We start from the raw sequence: 23,731 nt of genomic DNA on the forward strand, positions 1-23,731 counted from the left end.
TATGGTGAGTGCTTTCTTTATACAACTAAAAGTTACTAAACCTGAAAGAAATTAAATCTAAAATAAAACCATTAAAAAAAGGTTTGTATGTAAATAACTTGGGGGGAGGGGACAGCTCAGTGGTGGAGGCCTGCTCAGCACGCACAAGGTCCTGGGTTCGAGCCCCAGCACCTCCGTTAAAAATAAATAAATAAAGCTGATTGCCTCCCCTCATAAATTAAAAAAATAAAGTAAAATAATTTTTTAAAGCTCACATGGGAGGAAAATAAACAAATGATTCAGAAGTGTATGATTTTATTTTACCAGTATCTGCTCTAAATTTTTCTTCCATCTTCTTCTTCAAAATTTCCATTTCTTCTAACAATTCTCTATTTTTGGCTTCGGAATCCTTCAGTTTGCTAAAATAAAAAATAAATGGCTTTCAATGCACAGAGCCCAGGTCATCTATGGGCTGGTCCAGAGAGTGTCAAGCTGTGAGGGCAGCAGGGTCACCCTGGTGTCTGGGGAAGTGCCAGGCAGGGCAGGAGCTCGACACCACGGCTGGACGGAACGTGGACCCACTCCCCGCCATCAGCCTCTCCGCTCCCCCAGGTACACAAAGAGCACGTGCTTCAGACTGTGAGCAAACGTGAACTTGACAGTCCCGTGAAGCTCTAACCAAGTTTCTGACCTTCCTTATCTATCTCTAGATGCGTCCTCTGAGGACACACAGCCTGGATGACTCAGCTGTCAGACCGAATGTCTTTCTCGCAACGGGCAAGACGGTGGCCTGCACCAGAGGGCGGTGCCCCGGCCCAAGCAGAGGGGCTCCTGTGCTCCCTGTGCCTGTGGGGGGTGGAGCGGAGTCAGCGGCTATGCTTAACATCTGGCCAGGAGGCAAGTAGCAGAGTCCAGCGCCAAGAGTGGGGGGCCTGCAATCAAGTCCTAGCTCCACACTCATGGGCGAGGCTGGGTCAGCCAGCTCATCTTTCCGCCCTTGGTCTCACCGTCTGTATAATGGGGGCGGTCAGCTGTAAAGTCACGTGACTTAACGGAATGAAGCCCTTACAGCAGCTCCTAGTACAAAGGAGTCTATTTAAATGGCAGCTGTTACTACTATTAGTTTTCTAGCCCAAACTAACAGGATCTGGGACTCGGTAACCCTGTCAGCAGCACCATCACTCCCAAGACCCTCCCCCTCAGAAGGCAGGTCAGAGCCTGTCCCAGCAGCATCCGCATCAGCAGGCGTGATGACAGGTCCTCCTGAAACCACAGCTCATCCTCACAGCCCGAGGGCAAGGCAGGGTCTGCAGACACGGGCTCTCGCCCAGCACCTGCTGAACCTCCTCCTGTGAGGAAGTGTGCTCTTACCACTGTCTGAAGGTGGGGGAAACTTTCAAACAGGCATACCATCTTCAACCTACATTTTAAAATATTCGTTTTAGCTTAAAAGAAAAAGCTCTAAGTTGATGAACTGAAGGCCCGAGAGGGGTCCATGGACATGTGGCTGTGAGTCCTGTCACCCAGCATGGGGGGCACACCCCTCCCCAACATACACACTCAGAGACACTGGCACTCAGAACCTGCAGACAGCCACCAGGAGGTGAAGTCCACTCGCACAGTTGTCCACCCAGCTCCACTGCCCACTGAGTGCCAGAGACGGCACACTGCTCGGAACAGGTCCCCGGTCCTTAGGCACCTTTCAAAGGCGAGATTCGAGTCCTTGACCTTCCTCAGCTCCTCCTGAACGAGCTGTTTGGCCCGGATTTCCGCCTCAAGAGCAGACTGCAATTCTAGCCGAGCCGACATGTCCAGCTTCTGACTACGGCGAACTTTCCAAAGGGGATCCTGTGGATATTGGTTCAAATATTAAAAACACATTCTTGAGCTATTTGCTTAACAAAATTAATGCTAACAAAGAACTATCTTCTTCGAATCTTAAACTTTTACTATATTTAAATATTAAAGATGTTATTAAAGTCCATCAGACTCAATTTTAGTTTTGATATTTTGTGACTTTATTCTTTCTTCGAGGTCTTCTAAGCAATAAAATTTACTCTTTTGTTGCTGCTGTTGCTAAAGAAGAACCTGACCCGCAGAGCAAGTCCTACGCGGCTCCACTAGACCGTCTGCAGGTTTAAGGTGTGTTACAGGGTCACAGGCGCCTTACTTTTCCTACACCTTGAAGCCTTCTGCTATTTCGACTTGCCAGTAATTACGTCATCACTCACTACTTATCCCCTCCTGTGACAAAACACTAAACAAAAAAGGAAGAACGATGGAATGACTTAGAAGAATAAAGCCACAGGGGAACAGCCCAGCCGATTACAGTGTTCTTCATGTTCTTACTGAGTTCCCTGATGTGTTCCCCCCGCTTTCAAGACGATGGAAGATCCCTGGAGAGACTGTCCTGGCACGCCGTGCTTTAGGCTTTCACTGCATACAGCTGAGAACGCTTCATCTTTCCTCCGTAACAGGAAAGGGGAGAAAACCGACGGAGGGCGCGTCTCATGAGAAGTGGGCAATGAGAGGAGGGGGGTGCAGGGGCAGCGGGGCCCTCACGACCACGTGAGGCCCATCAGACGAAGGAGGCCTCCGCGGGTCTTTGGGGACCGTGTCCTGTGTGAGCTTTCTCAGGAATGGTAAGCAAACAAGCACCACACTTCTAAGGATGAAGAGGGAGTATGTTCGTGTCCAGTCAGACCTTCAACAGGAAGGACTGTTCACAAAGGGCTCTGTGACAAGGATCTCAACAATCCCATTTTGCTAAAAGAACCTACGACAGTGTTCTTTCATCTTTGATGAAGTTTGTGCACAAAACTCATTCAATGCAGTTTGTAAGTGCCAGTGTACGTGTAGACACGACTGGAAGAAAAAAGCAGAAATGAAAAAAATTTATTGCTCATTCGAATTGGTGTTCATAAATGTAAAGAAAAAAATGTTTTCCAATTACGGAGCAAAGAACAGGGCCGTACTTTTTCCTTCAATAAAGTTATGAGCTGTTTGCATTTTTAAGAGCACTGGCGTTGAGAACGGACATGCAGGAAGAAAGAGGGGCGAGGGCAGGAGAGCCCACGAGAGGTGAAGTCACAGGACCCAGCAATCACAGGACGCTGGGCTCCAGATCCTGCCGACAGGATCACTAGCCAAAGCCACTCAAAGGTCCTGCCCTGCCCCGCCCCATCCCGTAAATATACCTTCACATCAGGAAAACATGGGAAGAAAACGTGGGGTCGCTGAGTTTAAGTTCTAACTAGTCTTCTAATAAAGCTGACTTTCTATGCCTTTATTCTTTCTCAAAATAGCTTGCACGTCTCTACTTTAAGGAGGGTAAACTGGACCGGACAAAGTAGGGGGGGGCACACGCGGCTGCTGCCTGGGAACAGCCTCCCAACCCAGCCACACTCAGGGTGTCAAAATCACAGATCACTGGGCGGATGGTGGGCAGCTGGTCATATCGATAAATCCAAGCACCTTGAGGGCAGAAGCCAGTCCTGAAATTTGAGACTTCTCCACACAGCCCAGTCCTCAGTAACTATTTGTTAAATAAATGAACGGTATCAAAATAATCTGTGATCTCCTGATGACTGACAAGGGTCCTCAAACTGAGTTCATGTTCACCGAAGCCTCTCGTGTCACTGCAATCACCTGCCACATTCACACCGAGTGGAGCCACAGACAACCCCATAGCAACACAGACTCGGGCTTCAGAACCAGACCTACCAGTGTTCTTGACCCCAGACTGGAACTCCTCAGCGTCTCTAGCTCTTCAGTCATCTTAGAAGCGAGGGCCTGCAGGTAGCCCCGGGCATCCTTCTCGTCGCTGACCCTGAGAGGGAAGAGGCAACCTGTGAGCCAGAGGTGCCCGGTGGCCCGGGACAAGCCGCCACCTCGTCAGGGAAGGCTGGACCCAGCTCGCTCTCTGGGCTCGGGGCCCTCAGCCTCCGTGTCACCCGGGACACGCGGGCCTCCAGCCTGGCCCACACCCTCTGAGACTTGGAGGTGCTGTTTCTCCCCTTCAGTCCAACGTGATGACCACTGGACAGAACTGTTGCCCCCCAGACACCAACGATTCTGGGGAAACAAGGTGAGGTCCGCGCTGAGACTTCAGACAAACACCGTGAGGCATGGAAGAGGCGGCGAGGGTTGGGGCGAGCATGGACGAGCGTGGGGCGGGGTGCAAGTACCACTGAATGATTTCTGCGATCTGGGCTTCCCAGTGGGCAACTGACTCCTTCTTGGCTGCCAGATCCTGCAGCTCGTCCTCCAGCTGTCTATTTTGAGCCGTGAGCTTATCCACAAAGGAACAAAGCTGAAATTAAACAAGTGTGCCACACAGCTCATAACTCGGCGTCCTTCAAGCGGGACATTAGCACAATGAAAACTACAAGTTCTTCTGATGGTTTTGCAAGTTTTCTTTAATCATTAGGAGATTTTTTTCCAAACTCGGTTTCCAAGATAGACTTTCTGATCGTATCTAACTTAAATCATGCTTCAATACAAATCTGAACGTAGAAGTGGTAAGAGCTAGCGGTTTCAAGTACTTAGAGCTTGTAACCAAATGACAACATCCCAATTAAAAGATCAAACATTATTTCATTCGAAAATTAAAATATGTAAAATACCAAACTTCTAAGACTCAAGCGTGAAAAAAAATTACACTTCCGCCAAGGGATAAACCAGACACTTCAAATTACCTTTTCATTCTCAGCAGTTACCTTCTTGTTTTCCTCAAACAGCATGGCTCTCTCACGTTCGTGCTTGTCTCTGAGGGTGCCCACGGCCTCCTCCACCTCGCTGAGCCTGGCAGCCGGGGGAGAGGGCGGTCAGCCTCCTGCCCCGGGCCCGCCACCCGTGGGGCTTGCGTGCACCTACCGCTCTCGCTTGGACTTCTCTAGCTTGTCCCTGAGCACGAGGACCTCCTTCTGCAGGGCCAGCTGGTGGCTCTCGGAATCGTGCACCTCCTTCTTTACATTCTTCACCTCCAGCACGTGCGAGGCCTCACGTCGGACCAGTTCCTCTTCATAAAACAAGACTTTCTTCTCAAGCTCAGATTTTATCTTGGAAATCTCCTGCTGATGCTCTAGGGTGGCACCTGGTCCCCGGCCTCCTTGCTTCATCTGAGGGTGAAGGTTGAAACACATGACAGAGCTCGGGCCTCGCCTGCCGCCCAGGGTCACACCCCTCCGCCACAGGCAGCTTCCTCTGCCCTCCTGACAGCAGAGCCAGGACAGGCTCTGGGGGGAGGGGTCTGCCCTGAGCAAGGTGAGCCCAGAGCTGCCGGGGACCCCAGAAGCTGCCTCCTGCTTGGACATGAACACTCCTCAAGATCTACTCGCACTGTTTGTTTACACAGCAGTATTCTTTTGACTCTGTGTCAGGCTCCCTACTGGTAACAGGGCTAGACGGCGGTCTCTGCCATCTCCCCCTGCCCCCTTTGGCCACAGACAACCAGTCTGTAAGGAACTTTTCCAGGAATGGACGCCACTGAATCCACACACCCACGACACATACAAAGTGTCAGGTGCTGGTTCTCCAGGGCCTGCTGAATACTGCTGGGAACACGTGCACAAGGAACAAAATCAAGGAGTCTGGCTTGTAAAAGCAAAACGCTACCGAAAAGCTTTCCCATCAGGTTCACATCCCGCCGCCCCCCACCCTCTCCTGGCTGTCGTCTGGGACCGTCCTGGGTGTGGTTCTGCCCTGAGGAGCGTGATGATTTCCCTGCAGGAGTCACTATGGGTAACGGTCTGTCCTCTCAGTAAGAGGCACTACCTTGAGGGCCTCGAGCTCACTTTCTATTTGCTTGGAGAAGTTCTCGCTGTGCTCACGCAGCGTGCGCTCCTTGGAGGCCTCGGCGACGGCGTCCTCGAGCTGGGCTTCCAGCTAGAGAGAGAGCATGGCTTTACCCACACGCCGCGAGCCCCAGCGGCACTCAGCTCTTCACCCTAAGATGCAGTTCCTCACTCTCCATCAGAGTTTATCACAAGCTAAAGGCTGAGAAACACACTTCAGGGCTTCCCTGGAATGGCTGGTTAGTAACAAAGTAAGTTTACATTCCAGTTTAAATGGATACTTTGAGATTAAATTTCAAGAAAGTATACTGGTTTTGTGAAAACAAGTACTTCTGAAATCTACAGAACACAGATTCTAGTTCTTTTTAAACGTAAAATTGCAAACATACACAAAAGTAGAGAGGAGTGCAGGAACCCCACGGACCATCACCCAGCATCGACAGGTAGCAACCCAGCCCAACTCCTAGGCCGTACATCCACTCCCTAATTATTTTAAAGCAACGCCCAGACATCTCATCACTTCGTCCACAACTGGAACGGTAGCGCTCAGTTAGGGCCTTCACTAAGTTGACTTACAGCTGGCTACAACTACAGATGTATTTGGGCTACAAAACAAACTAAGAAGAAAACAAACTGGCATTTTGAGGCCAAAGGACAAATAGCCCCGAACACGAAAGGAACAACAGTGTGTACCTCTGGGCTGCCCCACCCAGCATACCAGGCAGATCCTAACAGCACCTTCAAGGAAGGCCTGCTGAAAATACGTGCCTGTTAACAGCTGAACACTGGGAATTACGTAAGGCAACAGTTCTCGAGTGGGGTCCTGAGACCCTATTAGGAGGTCTGCAAGGTCCTTCTTCTTCTAATTACCTATCTTAGGAGCTGGGTTTTCTTCCCCCAAAAATGTGTCACTACAGACAATGCAAAAACACACACAAGAACCCAGCTGCTTTCTGTTCAATCAGATATTAAAGAAAAGCACAAAAATGTTAAAACTGCCACTCACCACATTAAAAAAAAAAACTCAAAAAATGTTACTTATCTGAACACGTAAATAGTCTGTTACATTGAAAACTTCTTCAGTTCTAATTCCTTATATGGTAACCATTAAGATCTATAACCCACGCAGACAAAAGCTCTTTGGGGCTTCAGTGACTTCTTAAATGTAAAGACGCCCCGAAACCCAAGCCTCAGACCCGCTGCTCTAAGGCAGCTGACGTGAAGTCTCTAGGCTGAGACGTGTGTGTCGTCCACTTGCTTCTAGTCTTCACGTCTGCTGAAGCCATGCCACAGCACACAACGTGGATACCCTCCATTTTGCTTTAAAAAGGAACTTTTAGAAGTTTAATACTATAGCAACCTCTTTCAATAATTTCACAAATAGGTATCAAGGGCTGAGAACTACAAAACAAATGCTTGGCAGAGAGACTCACTTGGCTTCACGTGAAATTTAAGATGTTTTACAGGGATTTATGTAATGCAGCCCAGCACGCAGACAGTTCACTAAGGTCGCCCGAAGTCCCATCAGTGCAGCCCCAAAGCCCCTGAGAAGCTACCTCCTTCCTGCACTTGTCGGACCTGCGGGCCTCCTGCCGCAGGGAGTCGATCTTCTGCATGGCCACCTCCACCTCCTCTTCCTTGTCCCGCAGCTGCCGGGACAGCTTCTGCTTCTGGGAGCGGAGCTCGGCCATGCGCTCATTGAGCTCCGAGAACTCCTGCAGGGCCAGCTTTCGCTGCTGGTGGGCATCTTTGAGTTCTCTGGCCTGGGACTTCAGTCGCTCTGAAGCTTCGATCAGTTGCTGAACACAAAGAGTTACAGATGTTTCAGGTTTGCCTGACAGAGACCTGGATGGGTAGAGGCACCATCGCCCACTGCACTAAGGGGTTAAAAGTGACAGCAAACGCTGGTTACAGACTGCTGCCACAGGCCAAGAACTGACCTTCTGGGGAGAAGCCCCTCGCTCTGCTCAAGCACAGCCACGTGCAGCCTGAAGCAGCCCACCTGTGCTCAGGTGAGGCCCCCCCCACGAGAGGAGCAGCCTGCTCACAGAGGCAAGTCTGGCTCAGGAATTCTGACCTCTCCCCTGCGTTACCCACAATCACACAAGTAGATAAAGCATGAATGTGGTCGCCACTCTACAGTTACTTACACATGGCAGGATCAGAAAAGAACACAATATATGTGAAAATGCCTAAGGTTTCAATCAAAGGACAGAATTGTGCAGAAACAGTTAACTAGAGCCTGAGCTCCAGCTGCTGGCTGTCCCTCTGGGTGCGCTGACCACCCCACCTCAGTGCTGGCTGCGCTGACCACCCCTCAACAACCGGACTGCCCAGCCACTGCGGTTGGAAGCCCAGGATCTGAGCAGGCTGATGAGCAGCTCCCCCAGGGGAGGAGAGGCCTCCCGGGCCCGCTCAGTGCCAGGTTCTCCACCCACACTGCACATCCCAGACAGAGCACTGCAGGGGCTGGGACGCCATGGGAACATTTTAGAAAACAGATCACAAACTACAGAGTCACCGACTAAGTGTCACACATGGACGTACTTCAGGAAACTTGATCCTAACTGTGGGGTGAACATACTGGCACCTGAGCACGTAGTCTGACGTATTTTACTGAAAACCAAATTTATAAAGGAGTTATGGGGGCGTCACCCTCATTTTTATGGTCTCTTTTACAAGGTCCAGCTATCAAAACTGCAGGTGGCTGAGGGCAGCCTGGCTGAGCAGGAAGGGCGAGGACCCTGGCTTGGGTGAGGACAAGCACCCTCAGCCAGATGGGTCAGCTACCCTGGCCTAGGACGCAGGCAAGTCCTCCGAATCACCAGGTCCTTACTGTCACGAGGGGAGACACCGCCAACTCAGGAGGGGTGTGGAGGAGATTAAAGATGACGACTGGAAAGTGTGTGCCCCCTGCAGCCAAGCCACTTATGGGCCACCCGCAGCCTGGAAGCAGCTGCGTGGGAACCAGGCCCAGCCTTGCTCCTTAGGAGCTGCAGGCAGCGCTGGCCAGGGTCCTAGGGGGTCTTCAAATGTCTGCCAAACCCAGCCTCACACATTCTGCACACCCACGCAAACGCTTCTCACACAAACCAAGCCTCGGCCACCTTGTGAAACTCCTCCTTTTCCTGCCGCACCACACGGTACTGCTTTTCCAGGCCTTTCAGCCGAAGCGTGGAGTCCTCGTGCTCTTGGCGAAGAGTCACTGTGTCCTCGAGTTGTCGTTCAAGCCTATTTGAATCTGAGCAAAAGTGAAAATAAATTGTGTTCCTTTAGATGCAAAACTTTGTTATCCGACTCACTGACAGTGAATTATTTAATGGATCCTAACACTCTGTTGCTTAGAGACTTTCTGACTTTCTCCCTCACACCCGTGCGGCCACCTGCACCCGTGAGCACTGACTTTGCTTGGACTGCTGCCGCGCGCTCTCCCCGGGACCGGGAGCCTGTCTGTTCGTCCCTGCTGAGCCACGTAAGCCAGCACGGTGTACCCACAGTATGTGACGAGGTATGAGTGATTAAAGGACTCAGCCAAAGCGTTTTTCTGGATCAGGGAGCTGGGATTCCAGACACAGAGCAGGCAGCTGAGCCAGGTCTGATGAGTCAGCGTCAACTGCAGCGCCACCCCACAAGTCAGGTTAAGGATTAAGACCTAACGGATGCCCTTTGGAAGCTTTCATAACCTAGGAACCAAGAGAGATGGACGGTGACAACAGACCTGGCACCCAAGAGACTGAAAAGTAAGCACAGCCACCGACAGAAATGCCAGAAAGAAATGAGTTACGGCAATTCCGTCTCGGAGCCACAAACAGGAGAATTAAGACAAAGGAATGAGAGTTTAAGGATAATAATACTAGGAACTGATTCTAGCTATAACTATAAAATTACATTATTAGAGTTAAGCAAGTTGGAGAAACAATTTTTACAAACTGGCAAAATACGAGAACTCTAAACAAGTTTGCTAAGGTTTAAGCTCTTTCTCCTGCTTTCCTTTTTGATGAAAACAACTCTGAAGATTTTCTTTGCAGAGATTAATGCCCAAGAACAGAGACTAAGAAGTTTTACTTACCTGCAATTTTATTCTTCAAACGTTCGATTTCTTCATTTAGCTTTTTGATTTCTTTATCACGGGCTGAGCTGCCCAGGGCCCGGGCGGAGCCATGGAGGGACTGCACAGTCTGGGTGGACTCTGGGGGTGGAGACAGGGTGTGAGTGCAGGTGCTCAGCGCCTGCAGACAGCCCGAGGCGCGGGGGCTGAGGCTGGCACTCACCTTGCAGCTTCCTGCTCAGCTCCAGTCTCTCCTGCTCCAGTCTCCGGATCCGTCTTTCATAGGCTTCAACCTGCAAGCTGTTCTCCAAGTCCCGCTGCACACCCTCGTCTTTGGTTAACGTGCTGGACTGCATTATGCTCTTCAGAGAGCCTCGGTCAGAAAAACAGCTGCAAATACAGCAACATGGTTGCTGATCTACTGAGAATTTACAGTGATTTCGTTACCACTTAAAAATTTCCTGAGGTAAAAGATAAGTCTTTTAAAATTGGCAAACAAAAATGCCTGTGAAAAGGCCACTGTCTATGGAACCAACACTAGAGTCGTCCTTAGTGCACGGGATGGGGTGACAGCGGGCAGCGGAGAGGGACATGCCCCCAGAGCGAGTCAAAGAAGGCACCTCCACCAGGGAGGGGAGTGTGACGTCCGAACCATCGCCTACACTTAACGACACACGCAGAGAGGAGTTCCATGCGAGGAGCCGGGCTTGTGGGGCCTCACTGGTTCTGCACCGGCTGGGGACAATGTGTCCAACTCCTGGAGCCTATCGTCCCCGGGAGACTGAACAGCCTGTACGGCCCCCTCAGAACCGGCACCTGGCCCGGCAGAGCTGAGCTGCTCTCTGGCGCGCAGGTGCACACTGACACACAGATCGCAGCCACGACAGGGCTTAACCCTGGGACTAGTTACTCTCAGGGGCGGCCTGAGAGTGTGTGCGCTGCCCCTGCCGGGCCACTCAGGGCGGAGATCCCAGGGCCCAACCCACCAGGTGGGACCCACAGGTGGGATAAACACCTAGTGAGCTGAAATGCAGCAGAAAGGTCGAGAGCCTCTGCAGGAGGAATTCACAACTCAGGAGCCCACTACATCCCGGACGCTGCCTCTGGGCTAGCAGGCATCAGCCGTCACTTTGGCTTAAGTGCTGTTTAGCTCTGGCCTCTCACACCCAAAGAGAGTTTCTATGCACTTGAGCAGAAGTAACCCTCTTTTGAAGGACTTTCCATTAGCTCAGGCACCAGTGGCCAGAGCAGCCCTGAGTCCAGTTCGGTGCCCTGGTTTCAGGAGCCGTGGCAGTTCCATTTGTTGTATTTCTCCTGCCTTTCTTCTCAAGCCCTCTCCGCTTGGCCGGTTTCCTTTGAAAAGCAAGTCAGAGCTCCTCAGGCGACACGGCCCCATAAGGGCCACTCAAGACAGGCCTGCAGATGCAGACAGCACATGGGGCTGGGGCTCTCGGAGCATTCAGTGTATGGGGACGGCCCAGCTGAGCACGGCGGCACCGCACTGCTGGCTGTGGCCACCAATGTTCTGCGGCCTAGAGGTCAGGGATCAGCCAGTGGCCAAGTCCCCCCAAGTCTGCTCCTGAACCTCCTATGAGCTAAGAATGGTTTCCACATTTTTAGTGGGTTGTTTAAAAAAGAATACACAACAGAAACCACAAAGCCTAAACTGTTTCTACTTAGGCCCTGTATGGACAAAGCCTGCGACCCTGCCAAATGTCACCGTGTGCAAAGGCAGGTGTGCACTTTCAAAGGACAAAGCCCACTGGATGCTCCCTCAGGCCATCCCCACCTCAGACTGCCAGCACGCCCTCGCTGTCTCCCCAGGGGAAGGCTGGGCCTGGGGAACGGTAAACCTAGACATACCTTTCTGTTGTGAACGTGAAACCGATGAACGGCAAATGTAACCCAGAGAAGCCTGTGTGAGAGCCAGGAGGCAGTATTTCCTGCATAAAAGCACACACAGCATAAAGGAAATCACGTTCAAACAAACCAGAAACAAAGAAGAAAGACTGTCACTGTGACAGTGAAAGCAAGCGTGAACCAGGGAGACTCTCGCAGCCTTCCGGAAGGCCGGCTCTGCGGCACGGCCCGCACGGGAGCCGAGCACTGGCGCAGCCACTGCTCGTTCCTGACTCTGGCCAGCGGGCGGCGCAGCCGAGGGGACACATGCGCCGCCTATGAGGATGACAATGGCCCAGGCCGAACCTGGATCAGGCTGGTGACCACCAGTTTCCCCGCGGCAGGACCCACTGCTCACTGTGACCCTGGGGAGATGTGGGGCAGAGGCTGGGGCTCGCGGTTCTTGGCCTGAAACAGGGGCCAAAGGCAGACAAGAGGTCTGGAACCCAAGGGGAGACTACTTCAGGTAACTTTCTTACAACCTTGTTTTTTAATTTGAAGGTCCTTCTTTATTAAAAGCAAAACTAAACTTACTTATCTGGGAAACTGCAGTGTGTAAGTAGTTTCCTTGAAGTCCAGGAAAAATCCTTTCAACAACGATAACACTCATCTCAGTCTTTTCTCCACGTTGTCTAAAGTTCAGCTCTTATTTTATTAAGAAAAAGTCTCTCAACTGAGGAGTAATCAGATTTTTCTCTTACTTGGTCAAACCTCAGTTTCTCTATCCCCCAGCAAAGACACACTTACAGACTAATAAGGCTGGGTGTGATGAGACCAAAGTAGATTTGCAGCGTAGGAGAAGAGCTCCCCAGGGCCAATCAGAGGCCCGTCAGACCAGGTCAGACACCAGACGGGCCCCAGGCCAGGACCCAACCTGAGAAACCCGTGATCTTAGCCAGTAAAAGACAAAATCTACATGTACACAGTGGCTCCTGACCTCCGCTCATGCACACGTGAAGACACGACATGGTGGGAGGACAGAACATGGTCTTGCGCACAGCGACCCTGAGAAGGGCTGGGAACTCAGAGGCCCACACAGCACCTGGGGGGCTGCAGCCCGGGTCCTGACAGTGCTAACAGGGCAGCAGTGAAGCCCTAACAGGGTAACATACACAACACCGCTTTGCAAACGTACAAAGTGCCATGAAAATAAAAGTGGAAGTATATCTGATGAATTCTAAAACAAGATAGCTACTTGACTTGATTTTACTCAAATTGAGTAATTCATCATTTTTAAAAAGGGACATTAAGGACCAGGCCAAAGGCTGGAAAAGAAGGTGCCTTTCTCGAGACAGCTGACAGGTCTCTCAGGGCACACAGCTCTCTGACTCCTCATTGGGACGGGCGGCCCCCAGCGTGGCACCGCCGACACGCAGCCCTCCTGGGACGCCGCGGCCCCACTTACAACGTTCCTCAGTACGTCGTCGTCCACGTCGAAGTTGGATGTGTCGGAAGGGCTGCTCACGTCCGGGATGTAAGGTGCTTCCAGGTTCCGTATGTTTTCCCAGTTCAGTCCTTCAAAGAACGCGTGCTTCTTGAAGTCCTCGATCCCGTTCTGGCCCAGTCGGCGCTCCCGGCTGCAGATCAGCCTCTGGATGAGGTCCTTCGCTTCCTCAGACACATCGGTGACATGGGAGGGGAACTGAAACCGCTCCTGCAAGGGATGGGAGCAATCAGGGGACACGCGATTAAAACATTCAGGAATATCTAAGGTGCACAGACATCACCAGAGACAAAACAGAAACAGTTCCAAAGCAACGATCACTTCTTACTTCATGGTAGCCAAATGCAACCAAAGCTAATGAAACGGAAGTTCTGGAAAGGCGACCATGAAAATCGTTAGACTTGCTGGTTGCACTCACAGCAGACGTGTTACCACAACCCACGTAAGTTAAAGCGGTGATACGTTTTTTCACCTGTCAAGGTGGCAAAGAACGCTGAGGACAGGTTGTGGGCGGGAACAGAAGCTGGCACCGCCTTCCAGAAGGCATTTCTGCCAACAGCTGTAGCAGCTCCACTTCTAAAACTTACCTCTAGAGAGGCCGTCACAAAGAGAAGATGTAACGTGTTCACGATGCCATTGCATCCTGACCAAGAAAACTGAAAACTGCCTACATGCTCATCAGAAAGGGACTTGTTAAAAAGATACGGCACACCCACAGACACACCCACACAGACACACACACACACACACACAAGCACACACACCCACACACACGCGCACATACACACACCCACCCACCCACACACACAGACACACATACACACACACATAGGTCCAGCTCCGAGCACTGAGTAGAAGGATGACCAAGAAATCTGGCCGCATGTGGTGTGATGCCACTTCTTTAAATACACCCCACCCCCAACCCGGTAGCTTAAGTCCACAAGGCCAAGGCCACACGTGCAGGCACAGTGGGCCTGACCTCTGTGATCTCTGCACTGCTTCATGGGGCTGCTGTGAAGAGTAAATGAACGACCACACGAAGGCTGCTGGACCGGCCTCGTGGGTGGGAGCACGCAGTAATTACAGGCTCTGAGAATTAAACAAGTCCTATTTGTTGCCTTAACCACGCGTATCCCTGGGAAGACGGGCTGATTGTCACCACCTACTGTACACATTTTTGCACTGTCTGAAGGTTTTATGGTAAGTATGTATTCACTTATAAATGAAAAAATTTATTTCTACTTTGGGAAAAGTGGTTTTGTTTTTGTAGAGTATGACTTGCTCTGACACAGAGTTGAGTGGAAGACCATTTACCACTTTAGTATTAACACACTCTCTGCTCGAGCGGGGGAGGACAAGCAGCACACAAGGGGGGGCCTCCGGGCTGAGAGCGCGTCCCAGAGCAGGCGGGGACACAACACTACAGCAGAGAGGATGGAACTGCACTAGGAACACATCTGATGTGTAGTATAAAGGAAAAAAAAGAGAAAAATATGAGATGGAAGAGGAAATAATTAAAAGAAAACGGAAGACAGAAGAAAGCAACACTGAAGACAAAAATGAACAACTGAGAAAAGTAAAAAATAAGAGGAAAAGAAACAGGATCAAGAAAGGATTAAGACAACTACTACACTGACATGTGTGATCTGTCTGTGACAGCTGACGTCCAGGCGAACAGGGCGGAGAGTCGGAGCTGGCCTCTAACTGAGGAATCCAGACCTGAAGGTCAAGGTGCCCAGCTGGCCCCCCAAGCAGCAAGTCCCACTCCACACGGTCACACGGGCACCCGCACCTTCCTACTGAAGCCACTTCCCCTGCAAGGATTCTGACCAGTGGGCCCCATCACCCTCAGCCAGAGAGGGGTCACCCTTGAACTGCCCTCCTGCACACCCGCCTCTCAGCCTGCACGGAGTCTACCTTCCAAACCTCCTGAATCCCCCAATTCCTGTCTGGCTGCCACCAGCCTGCTCCAACCCCACCGTCTCTCCCCCAGTGCCGCCCCCTCTCACTGCTCTCCCTGTTTCTGGGCCTGCACCTCGGGACCAGTACAGAACAGGGCGTGGAAATGCGATGTCTTACTTCGTGGTTCATGATCTTGCCATAGGTCTCCACGAGGGACTCTGCGTAAAAGGGTGTCTCTCCATAAAGCATCTCGTACATGCAGACGCCCAGGGACCACCAGTCGCACTCAGGGCCGTACTTGCCCATGCCGTCCTCCATTGCCTGCAGGATCTCCGGCGAGATGTAGTCAGGTGTGCCCACGGCCACGGAGGACTGGACCTTTGGGTAGAGGGTGCTGCTGAAGGGAAACCCGGTGACATCTCTAATTTTACATTTCTAGCTACTTTCTCTAAAACAGGGACTACAGATGATGAAATAATCATGGAATAAAACTGGCACATGACCAAGATTAAAAAACCAAGTAATTCAAAATTTGATGCAAATAAATGTTCTTTTTGCAGCGCTAAACACGGGGCAGTCTCCAGATTGCACAAGGCTCTCCTGCAGCACGCTGGGTCTTCAGATGCTCAAATGCTCACCACAGCCCCCAAATGGTGCTACAGTCCCACCTTCTCCATCGCTACACAAAGTGCGGTCCAGGGACCACTGGCATCCAGGCCAGCCCTTCCCAGACTTTCACGTGCATGGAGACCACCTGGGCTAACATGCTCCCAGGGGAAGCTAAGGCTGCTCACCTATGGCCTACCCTCTGGCCTCCCAAAAGGAGCACCTGGAAGTACCAGCCGGGAGCCGAGGTACTCCCGAGACGAGGAACTGGGAGGCTAAGGCCCCTAAAGGGAAAGATCAGTTCCTCAGCTGTCGCCACAAGCAGGCACGGACCTGGACACAGCGACATTTCTAAGCAGAGGTGCAGTCAGTGACAGCAGCCACCACCATGGAGAAAGCAAGGGGGCTGGGGAAGCTGGGAAGCCAGACTGGTCTCAGAGCACTGGGAGAGTGCGGGGCCTGTGAGACTGAAGGTCGAGCAGGACACAAACAACAGTCAAGAATTCAGTCCCAGGAAGGGCCAGACTCTCCCTCAGGCCGCGCACCCCCGAGCCCGGTTGAGCGAACCAGCAGGGAGCCGGCTGCCGGGTGACAAATAACCCAGGTGAGTGTCCACCATGAGGGGTACCAGGCCGGTGGGGAAGGCAACAACGCTCCGGCCACATCCCCTCGTTAGAAGGCTGCGTCTGGGAATAGCACCAATACGTCAATCAGCACTTTGCCGAGACCTTTAGAAATAAGAGAGACTGGCTTTGTGGAGAGAAAGCGAGTAAATGGCTGCGCTCCTTTAAAAAACACCGTTAAGTGACGCCAGTTTTACGGGTTCCCTTACTGCTGCTTGAAAGCTCATAGAAGAGAAGGGACCGTCTCCTCTGGAGAAGCAGTTACCTTAGACTCTGTGGTGGTGTTGGCTTTGAAGGAGAAGACTCCCAAACATCCAAGACTAAACCTGACAAGGGCCCCAGGAGAGATGCTGCCAAAGCCCTAAGGCCAGGCAGCCCCACTGGAGCGGCCGGCCAAAGCGCTGAGCTGACCAGGGCCCACACCCGGGCTCCAGGTGACAGCCATTCCAGGGGTGTCCCCTGCCCTAGTGGGCGTGCCCGCCGGCCCGTGGACCCTGTGTGCCAGTGACCCGATTCTGGACCTGCGAACCCCCTGACCAACAGGAAGTTGCGCACCCCAGACAGAAATGAGGAGGTCCTGTTATACAGTTGAGGTCTGTCACCTGAGAACATTTTAAGAAAGGACCCAAGAGTGCCTCTCACTGCCATGTGGGCATGCTTCCAGCTGACAGCCTCTCTTCTTACAAGGCATATGTATTACTTTTGGAAACATAAAAAGCAATAAAGATATTTAAACTCAAAATAGAAAATTTCAACTGGCTCTTAAATAGACTTATCTTAATATACATTTATAAACTTGGTTTCTTAACTGTATCTCAAACTGAAAATGTGAATGAGCCCCTTCTAATTTCAGGGAAGACCCAAAACCACATGGAGAATCTCCAACAAAAATACCTACAGTTCCATCATCGTTCATCTTCAAACACGATCCAAAGTCGGCCAGGCGGATATGACCATTCACATCCAAAAGGACATTGTCAGGCTTAATGTCTCTGTTAGTAAAATAAACACATAGATTAACCATTTCCATGCAGCACATCAGGTAGGTCAAAGCCCTTAACTAGCAGTGGTCAGCAGAAGGAACGCCAGCCTCAGTCATGACAGCTGTCATGGCCTGGGAGGTCGGCCTGGCGATGATTCCGAGGGCAGGGCGGCAGCCCCCTACCCCCACCCCACTGCGCGGGCCTGTGCGGCGGTCAAGACGCCAGTGCTGTCCCTGCCCGGCCACCCCGCTAACCAGCGCTTCCTGAGCATCTCCCTGGGCCAGGAGCTGCTCTCCAGCCCGCACAGCCCCGCCATCAGAAAGCCTCACACTGGCTGAGGTGTCTGAACACAAGCATGCAAATACAGACACGCACGTGGTCTCAGCATCACCGACTGCAACCCACACAGTAAGTGCTGTGAAGATAATGAGGAAACGTAAAAGGAGGAGGAGGGACAGAGAGCGCCGTGTGGCGGGAGTGACCACGGAGGAAGACACCTGAACGGAGACGTGAGGAGTCAAGGAGTCAGGCCAGGGGTGGACCCCACGCTGTGCCCTGCAGGTGAAGTCACCGGAGCTCAAGGACAGGGGCTGTCCAATCACAGAGCAGCAAAGGGAGACAGGAAAGCGAACTTGAGGTTCTGGGGTCCTACCTGCTCTTCTGTGCACCTGCCAACATGGCGGGAGGGTTGACTTTAAGGCACCAGCCCTCTTTCCTGGTAGAATAAGCTTATATGACTGGACAGTGTGAACAGGAACGTAAACATTAAAAGCAAAGGAAGATGTTCACCAAGAAGAGTGCAGAGATACTCTCAGCAGCACAACTTGTAACGGCTGCGAAGTGGAATCCTCTAACGTCCACCTGCAGGAGGACGGATAAAGAACTGGGCAGACCACCACCCTCAGCAGACACACACGGGAGCACCAACTCAACAACAGGAGTGGGCTTCACAAACAAGTGAGCAAAAGATGATGACAACTCTTACTCAAAAAAACACGAACAAAGCAAAAGAAAACTCTAGCCCAGCACTCCAAACTGAAACAAATATCCTTAAATAAACAGAAGTATGAAAGAACAAAATAATCTCTCAGTAAGTCAGGAAAATAAAAACTAAGAATAGAACTAGACAAAAAGAGAGAAATGAAAAGAACTGATTTAATTCAGGAAAGAAATGGGAAAAAAAGATACAATTTTAACAGAAATAAGGACTAAATTATAAGATGCCAAAAGAGAATAAATTCAAATAAAAATCTAATGAAAGGCGTCAAAGAAAGGGAGGGAAAGACCTGGAAGAATAAAAATGAGACAAAGAAAGGACTGAAAAGGGTCAGAGAGAAAGTAGCTGGACACTGAAATGGACGACAGCAAAGAAGGTGCAACACACACAGCAGGTGTTCCAAAATCAAAGCAATAAAACAACCTGAGACTATCAACCAAGAGAACTTTCCAGAAGTTAAAAAAAAAAAAAAAAAAAGCCTGAATCTATAGATGAAAGGGCCCATCAAAAATCATCGTCCTGTTTTTTGGAGCCAGACAAGTTGACACTGAAGTGCACATGAAACAATCAACATCAAAGAGCAGCCAGAAAAACACTGCAGAGAAAGAGGGATGATGGGGACACTGGCCCCACCTGATCTGGAGCCTCCACAGCTGAACAGTGTGGTCCTGGGGCAGAGAAAGACCACGGGGGGACGGAGCAGACCGTCCGGAAACAGACCACCTGAGGAAACTCAGTATATTCCCAATACAGACGTTACCTCCAGTCAGCGGGCAGAGACCAATGAGCTGGTGCTGGGGCAACTGGAGCGCCTCGTGCCTCAAGACAAAGCCAGACCTACTGTTCGCACCAGGACAGCTCCAGAGGGCTCACGATCTACACTGAAACCTGAAACTGCTAGAAGAGAACATTGGTTTTCTTCTTCTCTGGGGGTTAAAAAAAAGGACTTCTAACTATGACTCAAAATCGTAATGTAATAAAAGGCCAATAAATTTAATACATAAAAAAAAATCTGCACAGCAAAAGACTACAACAAACAAAGCCAAAAGACAAATGGCAAACTGGGAAAGAATATTTGCAACATTAATTACTGGTAAAAGGCAAATATTTAACAATTGAAGGAAAAAGCCAAAAATCATCTAGAGAAATGGGCAAATGGCAGGAAATAAACAACTCACAAAGGCGCACACAGAAAGACAGAAAAATGACATTCAAGTTCACAAGAATGGCAAAAAAAAAAACCCAAACAAAATACACCCAACTATATACCATCTCTCATCCATCAGACGGCAAAAGTTTAAAAACACACCATGTTGGCAAGGCTGAAAAGAAACTTTCACACAGTGCTGGTGGGAACACAAAAAGGCACACTCTCTATGGAAGGAAACTGGCAACATCTAATACAGCTAATTAAAAATGCCAGCATATAATTAATATACACCTTACTCCTCTGTTGATCCAGGGATCCCCCTTCCAGGAGTTCACCCTGGAGACACACCAGCACTATGGAAAGGTACACACACAAGGTTATTCATCACCACGTCATTTACATTTGCAAGATGTTAGAAACTACGGAACCGGCCACCCGCAGGAGAGCCACTCGGGGGCCCACACGCGGGGCTCGGCATGCGTGTGGAAAAGAAGGAGGCACGCCGGGGGCCGACCACGACCTCCCGCACACCGAAGTCACAGGAATGAACCAAGAAAGAGGAAGACACGTGACTCAGAAAGCAAGGGACGCAGCCCCAGGGAGGTGAGCAGGGACCTCTCCACTTGGAAAGAAACAGCCAGGCCAGGAGCTGACAGCCCCGCGGGCCGCATCCTGCTCGGGATGACCCAGCTGCGCTCCCTCGGAAACCAGCAGGGCAGTGCTGTCAGGCCCCAGCAGGGCACACACTGGGGAGCAGTCCCGTCACCCTGGAAGGCCGCTTCTCTGTCGGCTGCTGTGCTGCTGACTGAAACGGTGGAACCGGCTGGGGGTGGGGGCCGTTCACAGTGGTGGACAGACTGCAGCCTGACCTTCCTCTCCTGTTGTTCCTGTGACGCAGGAGAGGGGGGCCCAGCCCGTCCACCACCGTCCCACATCTGAGCGACACGTCAGTGCCAGCCTCCACCCTTGCCCCTGTGAGGCTCCCTCGACAAAGCCCACCCCAGGTTCGGGGGGTGGGGGGTGTGTGCAGGGGTGGGATAGGCTTCCTTCCACTCCAGGCCCTCCCTCTGGGGGGCCCCAAGCCCCCCACCCAGTTTTCTGTCTTCATCCTGGTTCCTCTAATTCTACTCCACACTCTTCTACTCAACTTCCTAGTTTTTTCTTTTCCAAGACTTTTTTTGTTCTCTGAATATTCCTTCTCTTAAAACTGTACCTGTTCTTGCTTCGTTCACAGTGGACGCACCCTCTGCTCTCCCGGGGATGTGGCGTTTCCAGCCGCACCCACCTGCGTGGCCTGCTCCCTGCACCCAGCGAGCCTCTCCGGGGTCCAGCTACCGATGCGCCAGTCCAGCCAGTGGGGCAGAGGGCACTGCCCACAGCCGCCATGGTACCCGTCCTCCCTCGGAGAAGGGCCCAAGGCTGCAGTCTGAACTGCGTTTGTTACGCCCACCCGTGGCGACACTTGTGCCGACGAGGCCGCTCGCCTCCGGCCCCTAACGTAGCCTGAGCTTGCTCACAGAATGCCCCTCTGAGACTGGGGAAGGACCGACTTCCTATACAATCCACGTGGTGAACTCTGCAACAATGCAGCTTTCTGGTTTTACACTAAGTCGTTCAAGCACTTAGCCTGAACACTGAGTTGACTCTGAGAGACAAAGTTTTTGAGTTGCATATTTTAATGTTTCCTACTATGTCCGGAGGTTAAATGACAGAGCAAAGCTTCTCCAGAACCAATTAAGAAAACGAGAAAGCTTTCTAATTAGGGGAAAACAGGAAAGAATAAACTACTTAAGAGCTGGTCAAATGAATTTCCTTGGAGATCTGTGACAAATGCAAAGACATTCACCTCTCTGTTGTGAATTAGGCAAAGTTCTATCAAGAAGAGCACAAAATCTAATATTAAAAACAACCATAATAACTGTCACAAAAGCAGGCACAGAGACAGAAATGAACACAGGAAAAAAGAAGACACGTTGTCCCCAGCAGCATCACCCTAGAAGCCACACTGCTACTGGGCAGCTCCCTGTGACGTGGGGACCTGCCGCACAGCGCCCTGAGCAGGGCCGTGCGCCGAGGCGAGTGTCCCACCTCCCAGGGCCTCCACTTCCTCCCTGAGCAACGAGGTCACACTTGGGACGGGACCTGAAGGGCTGGCACTCCGACACCGGGCGCCATCGCTCCCCTCGGAACAGGACCTGCGCTGCTTCGGAAAATCCTTGACAGGCTTCAAGGCTCGGCCCGACCATGACGTCCGCTCAGGGGACCCGTGAGGGCTCGGCAACACGGAAGGCACGACACCATCCCAGTCCCAAGAGGAGGACTCCCCATCAAGAATTCCATCACTGGGCAACCTATCAGTCAGGCAATGGAACTAAGATGCTGATCTTAAAAAAAAGATCTCACACAACTCCTCCAGCAAGTACTGGAGGGTATGTGCTCCCGAGTCAAAAGAACAAACCAAGAAAGGAAGGCGCGTGACTCAGAAAACAAGGGATCCAGCCCCAGGGAGATGGGAAGGGATCTCTCCACTTGAAAAGAAAGCTCTGAATTGAGAACCACCAGCGCAGGGAGGAACGGGGGAGACAGACAGGACAGAGCCAGGAAGACAGCAGACCAAGGATACCCGGTGGGCCTGAATGCACACAGCTTTAGAATCTGGTCACGACATTTGGTGATAATTAGTGACAGCTGCATAGAAAAGTAGCTAATGAAAAAACAGGGAAATTATCAACTCCAGAGGAAACGAAAACTTTTATAAGAAGTATAACCATTTATAGTACAAAGCTCATCTGTAATATTTACACGTTATATTACAAACGCCAAACTCTGATTTAACCAATAGTTACTACAGCTGACCCTTGAGCAACACCGGAGTTGGGGCGCCAACCCTCTGCGCAGTGTAATCTGAGTACGACTCTGTAGTCGGCCTCCGTCCCCGCAACCCGCACCTGCAGACCGCGTAGCACGACAGTGTGCATGCGTGAAAGAAACCGTGTATAAGTGGACCCGAGCAGCTCAAACCTGTGTTGCTCGGGGGTCAGCTGCATTTTACCAGCTGGGACCAGAAGAGGGAAGTCTGAGAGTGTGTGCAGAAGAGAGGGGTGAGGGAGAGACATGCACTTAGTAAAAGAGTTAAATCTGCTTTAACAGGTGTGATCTAAACCCCCTCCCCACAAAAAATAAAATAGCAACTGAAGCCTGTTATTTAGAACTATGAAGGTAGCAACGAAAAGTTGAAGAGACAACTGAAAAAGTTGTCAACCGTTACTGTGGCAAGGGTGGGGCAGGGCTGGAGACCCAGGTTTTGTTGTAAGTCCTATACAACTATCTGATTTTTGCTATTGCTATGAAATTACTCTCATAAAAGTAAAACAAATCAAAACCAACCCCCGCTCCAGCCCTACAGGCCTGCACTGCCATCTTTAAGAGCAGAGTGAAACGGATGCGGAGGTGCGGGCTGGGCGAGCACCCAGGCCGGTGCCCGGCAGCAGAGGGCCAGGAGAGCGGGGGGCCTGCCCCAGTCTCCACCCCGCCCTGCACACTCAAGAGGCAGTTACACTCTATTTAAGTCCTCTCCATTGCTGTGATGTGAGCCCCTCTCCTCAACCCAACCATCCCTCCATGAGTGTTCTGTGCGTGCCTGAGGCAGGGGAGGGCACGAGCCAGTGTCAGGTAAATATCAAGAGGCAGGTGACTTCAGCTGACAGAGAGAGCATCACGACGGTCACATGGAGCTGGAATGTCCTGGGCGCCAGGCGCTGGGGTCTGAAGGCAGTGACCCGGTCAGGCATCCTGCACTGTGGCCACAGCCAAAGTGAGAGCCCACTAGCTGCCGACTTTTCAGAAGAGCCCGCAGCCCGGGCTCTACGACTCAGGAATTCTGAAAGGAATATTTTAACACAGTAAATGTGGCTTCCATAAAATACATAAAAAGGAGCTTACCTGTGCACGTAATGAAGCTGATGGATGGAATCGATGGCCAACACCATCTCACCAATGTAGAATCTTGCCATATCTTCTGGAAGCTTGTCTTCAAATTTACTGAGCAGGGTCAGTAAATCGCCACCCACATAGTAGTCCATGACTAAGTACTACAAACGGGGAAGGGAAGGGCAGAGAACACAATATTTAGTCACAGCCAAACCTAACAACTAAAGGGCCAGCTTCCACCGTGGAGGCTTTGTAACTCAAGTCTGGACCAACGGCTTGCTTCCCACCGCGCCTGCCGCCCAGGCTCCCCGCAGACGCGCCAGGACACTGCTATGCTTCAGGGGATGTATCTGGCAGAGAACAGATTTCAATGAA

General features: G+C 51.3%; 1 protein-coding gene across 2 annotated transcripts in view; it reads right to left on the reverse strand.

Moving 5' to 3' along the window:
• CDC42BPB (CDC42 binding protein kinase beta) overlaps positions 1-23,731 on the reverse strand; it is a 92,338-nt gene that overhangs the window by 21,340 nt on the left and 47,267 nt on the right. For both annotated transcript variants that reach the window (XR_004137526.2, XM_031454374.2), the window contains exons 5-20: positions 23,369-23,517; positions 17,195-17,288; positions 15,245-15,445; positions 13,127-13,375; positions 11,686-11,765; positions 10,046-10,212; positions 9,844-9,963; positions 8,882-9,015; positions 7,331-7,573; positions 5,755-5,865; positions 4,855-5,099; positions 4,677-4,782; positions 4,167-4,291; positions 3,703-3,808; positions 1,679-1,827; positions 304-398 (exon numbers count right to left, since the gene is read on the reverse strand). Coding sequence is in view for 1 of the 2 variants with exons in the window: in XM_031454374.2 (XP_031310234.2) it covers positions 304-398; positions 1,679-1,827; positions 3,703-3,808; positions 4,167-4,291; positions 4,677-4,782; positions 4,855-5,099; positions 5,755-5,865; positions 7,331-7,573; positions 8,882-9,015; positions 9,844-9,963; positions 10,046-10,212; positions 11,686-11,765; positions 13,127-13,375; positions 15,245-15,445; positions 17,195-17,288; positions 23,369-23,517 (2,374 nt within the window). In the remaining variant the exon portion in view is untranslated. The remainder of the gene's footprint in view (positions 1-303; positions 399-1,678; positions 1,828-3,702; positions 3,809-4,166; positions 4,292-4,676; positions 4,783-4,854; positions 5,100-5,754; positions 5,866-7,330; positions 7,574-8,881; positions 9,016-9,843; positions 9,964-10,045; positions 10,213-11,685; positions 11,766-13,126; positions 13,376-15,244; positions 15,446-17,194; positions 17,289-23,368; positions 23,518-23,731) is intronic.

This window comes from Camelus dromedarius, chromosome 5 (assembly GCF_036321535.1).
Source record: "Camelus dromedarius isolate mCamDro1 chromosome 5, mCamDro1.pat, whole genome shotgun sequence".
NCBI lineage: Eukaryota > Metazoa > Chordata > Mammalia > Artiodactyla > Camelidae > Camelus > Camelus dromedarius.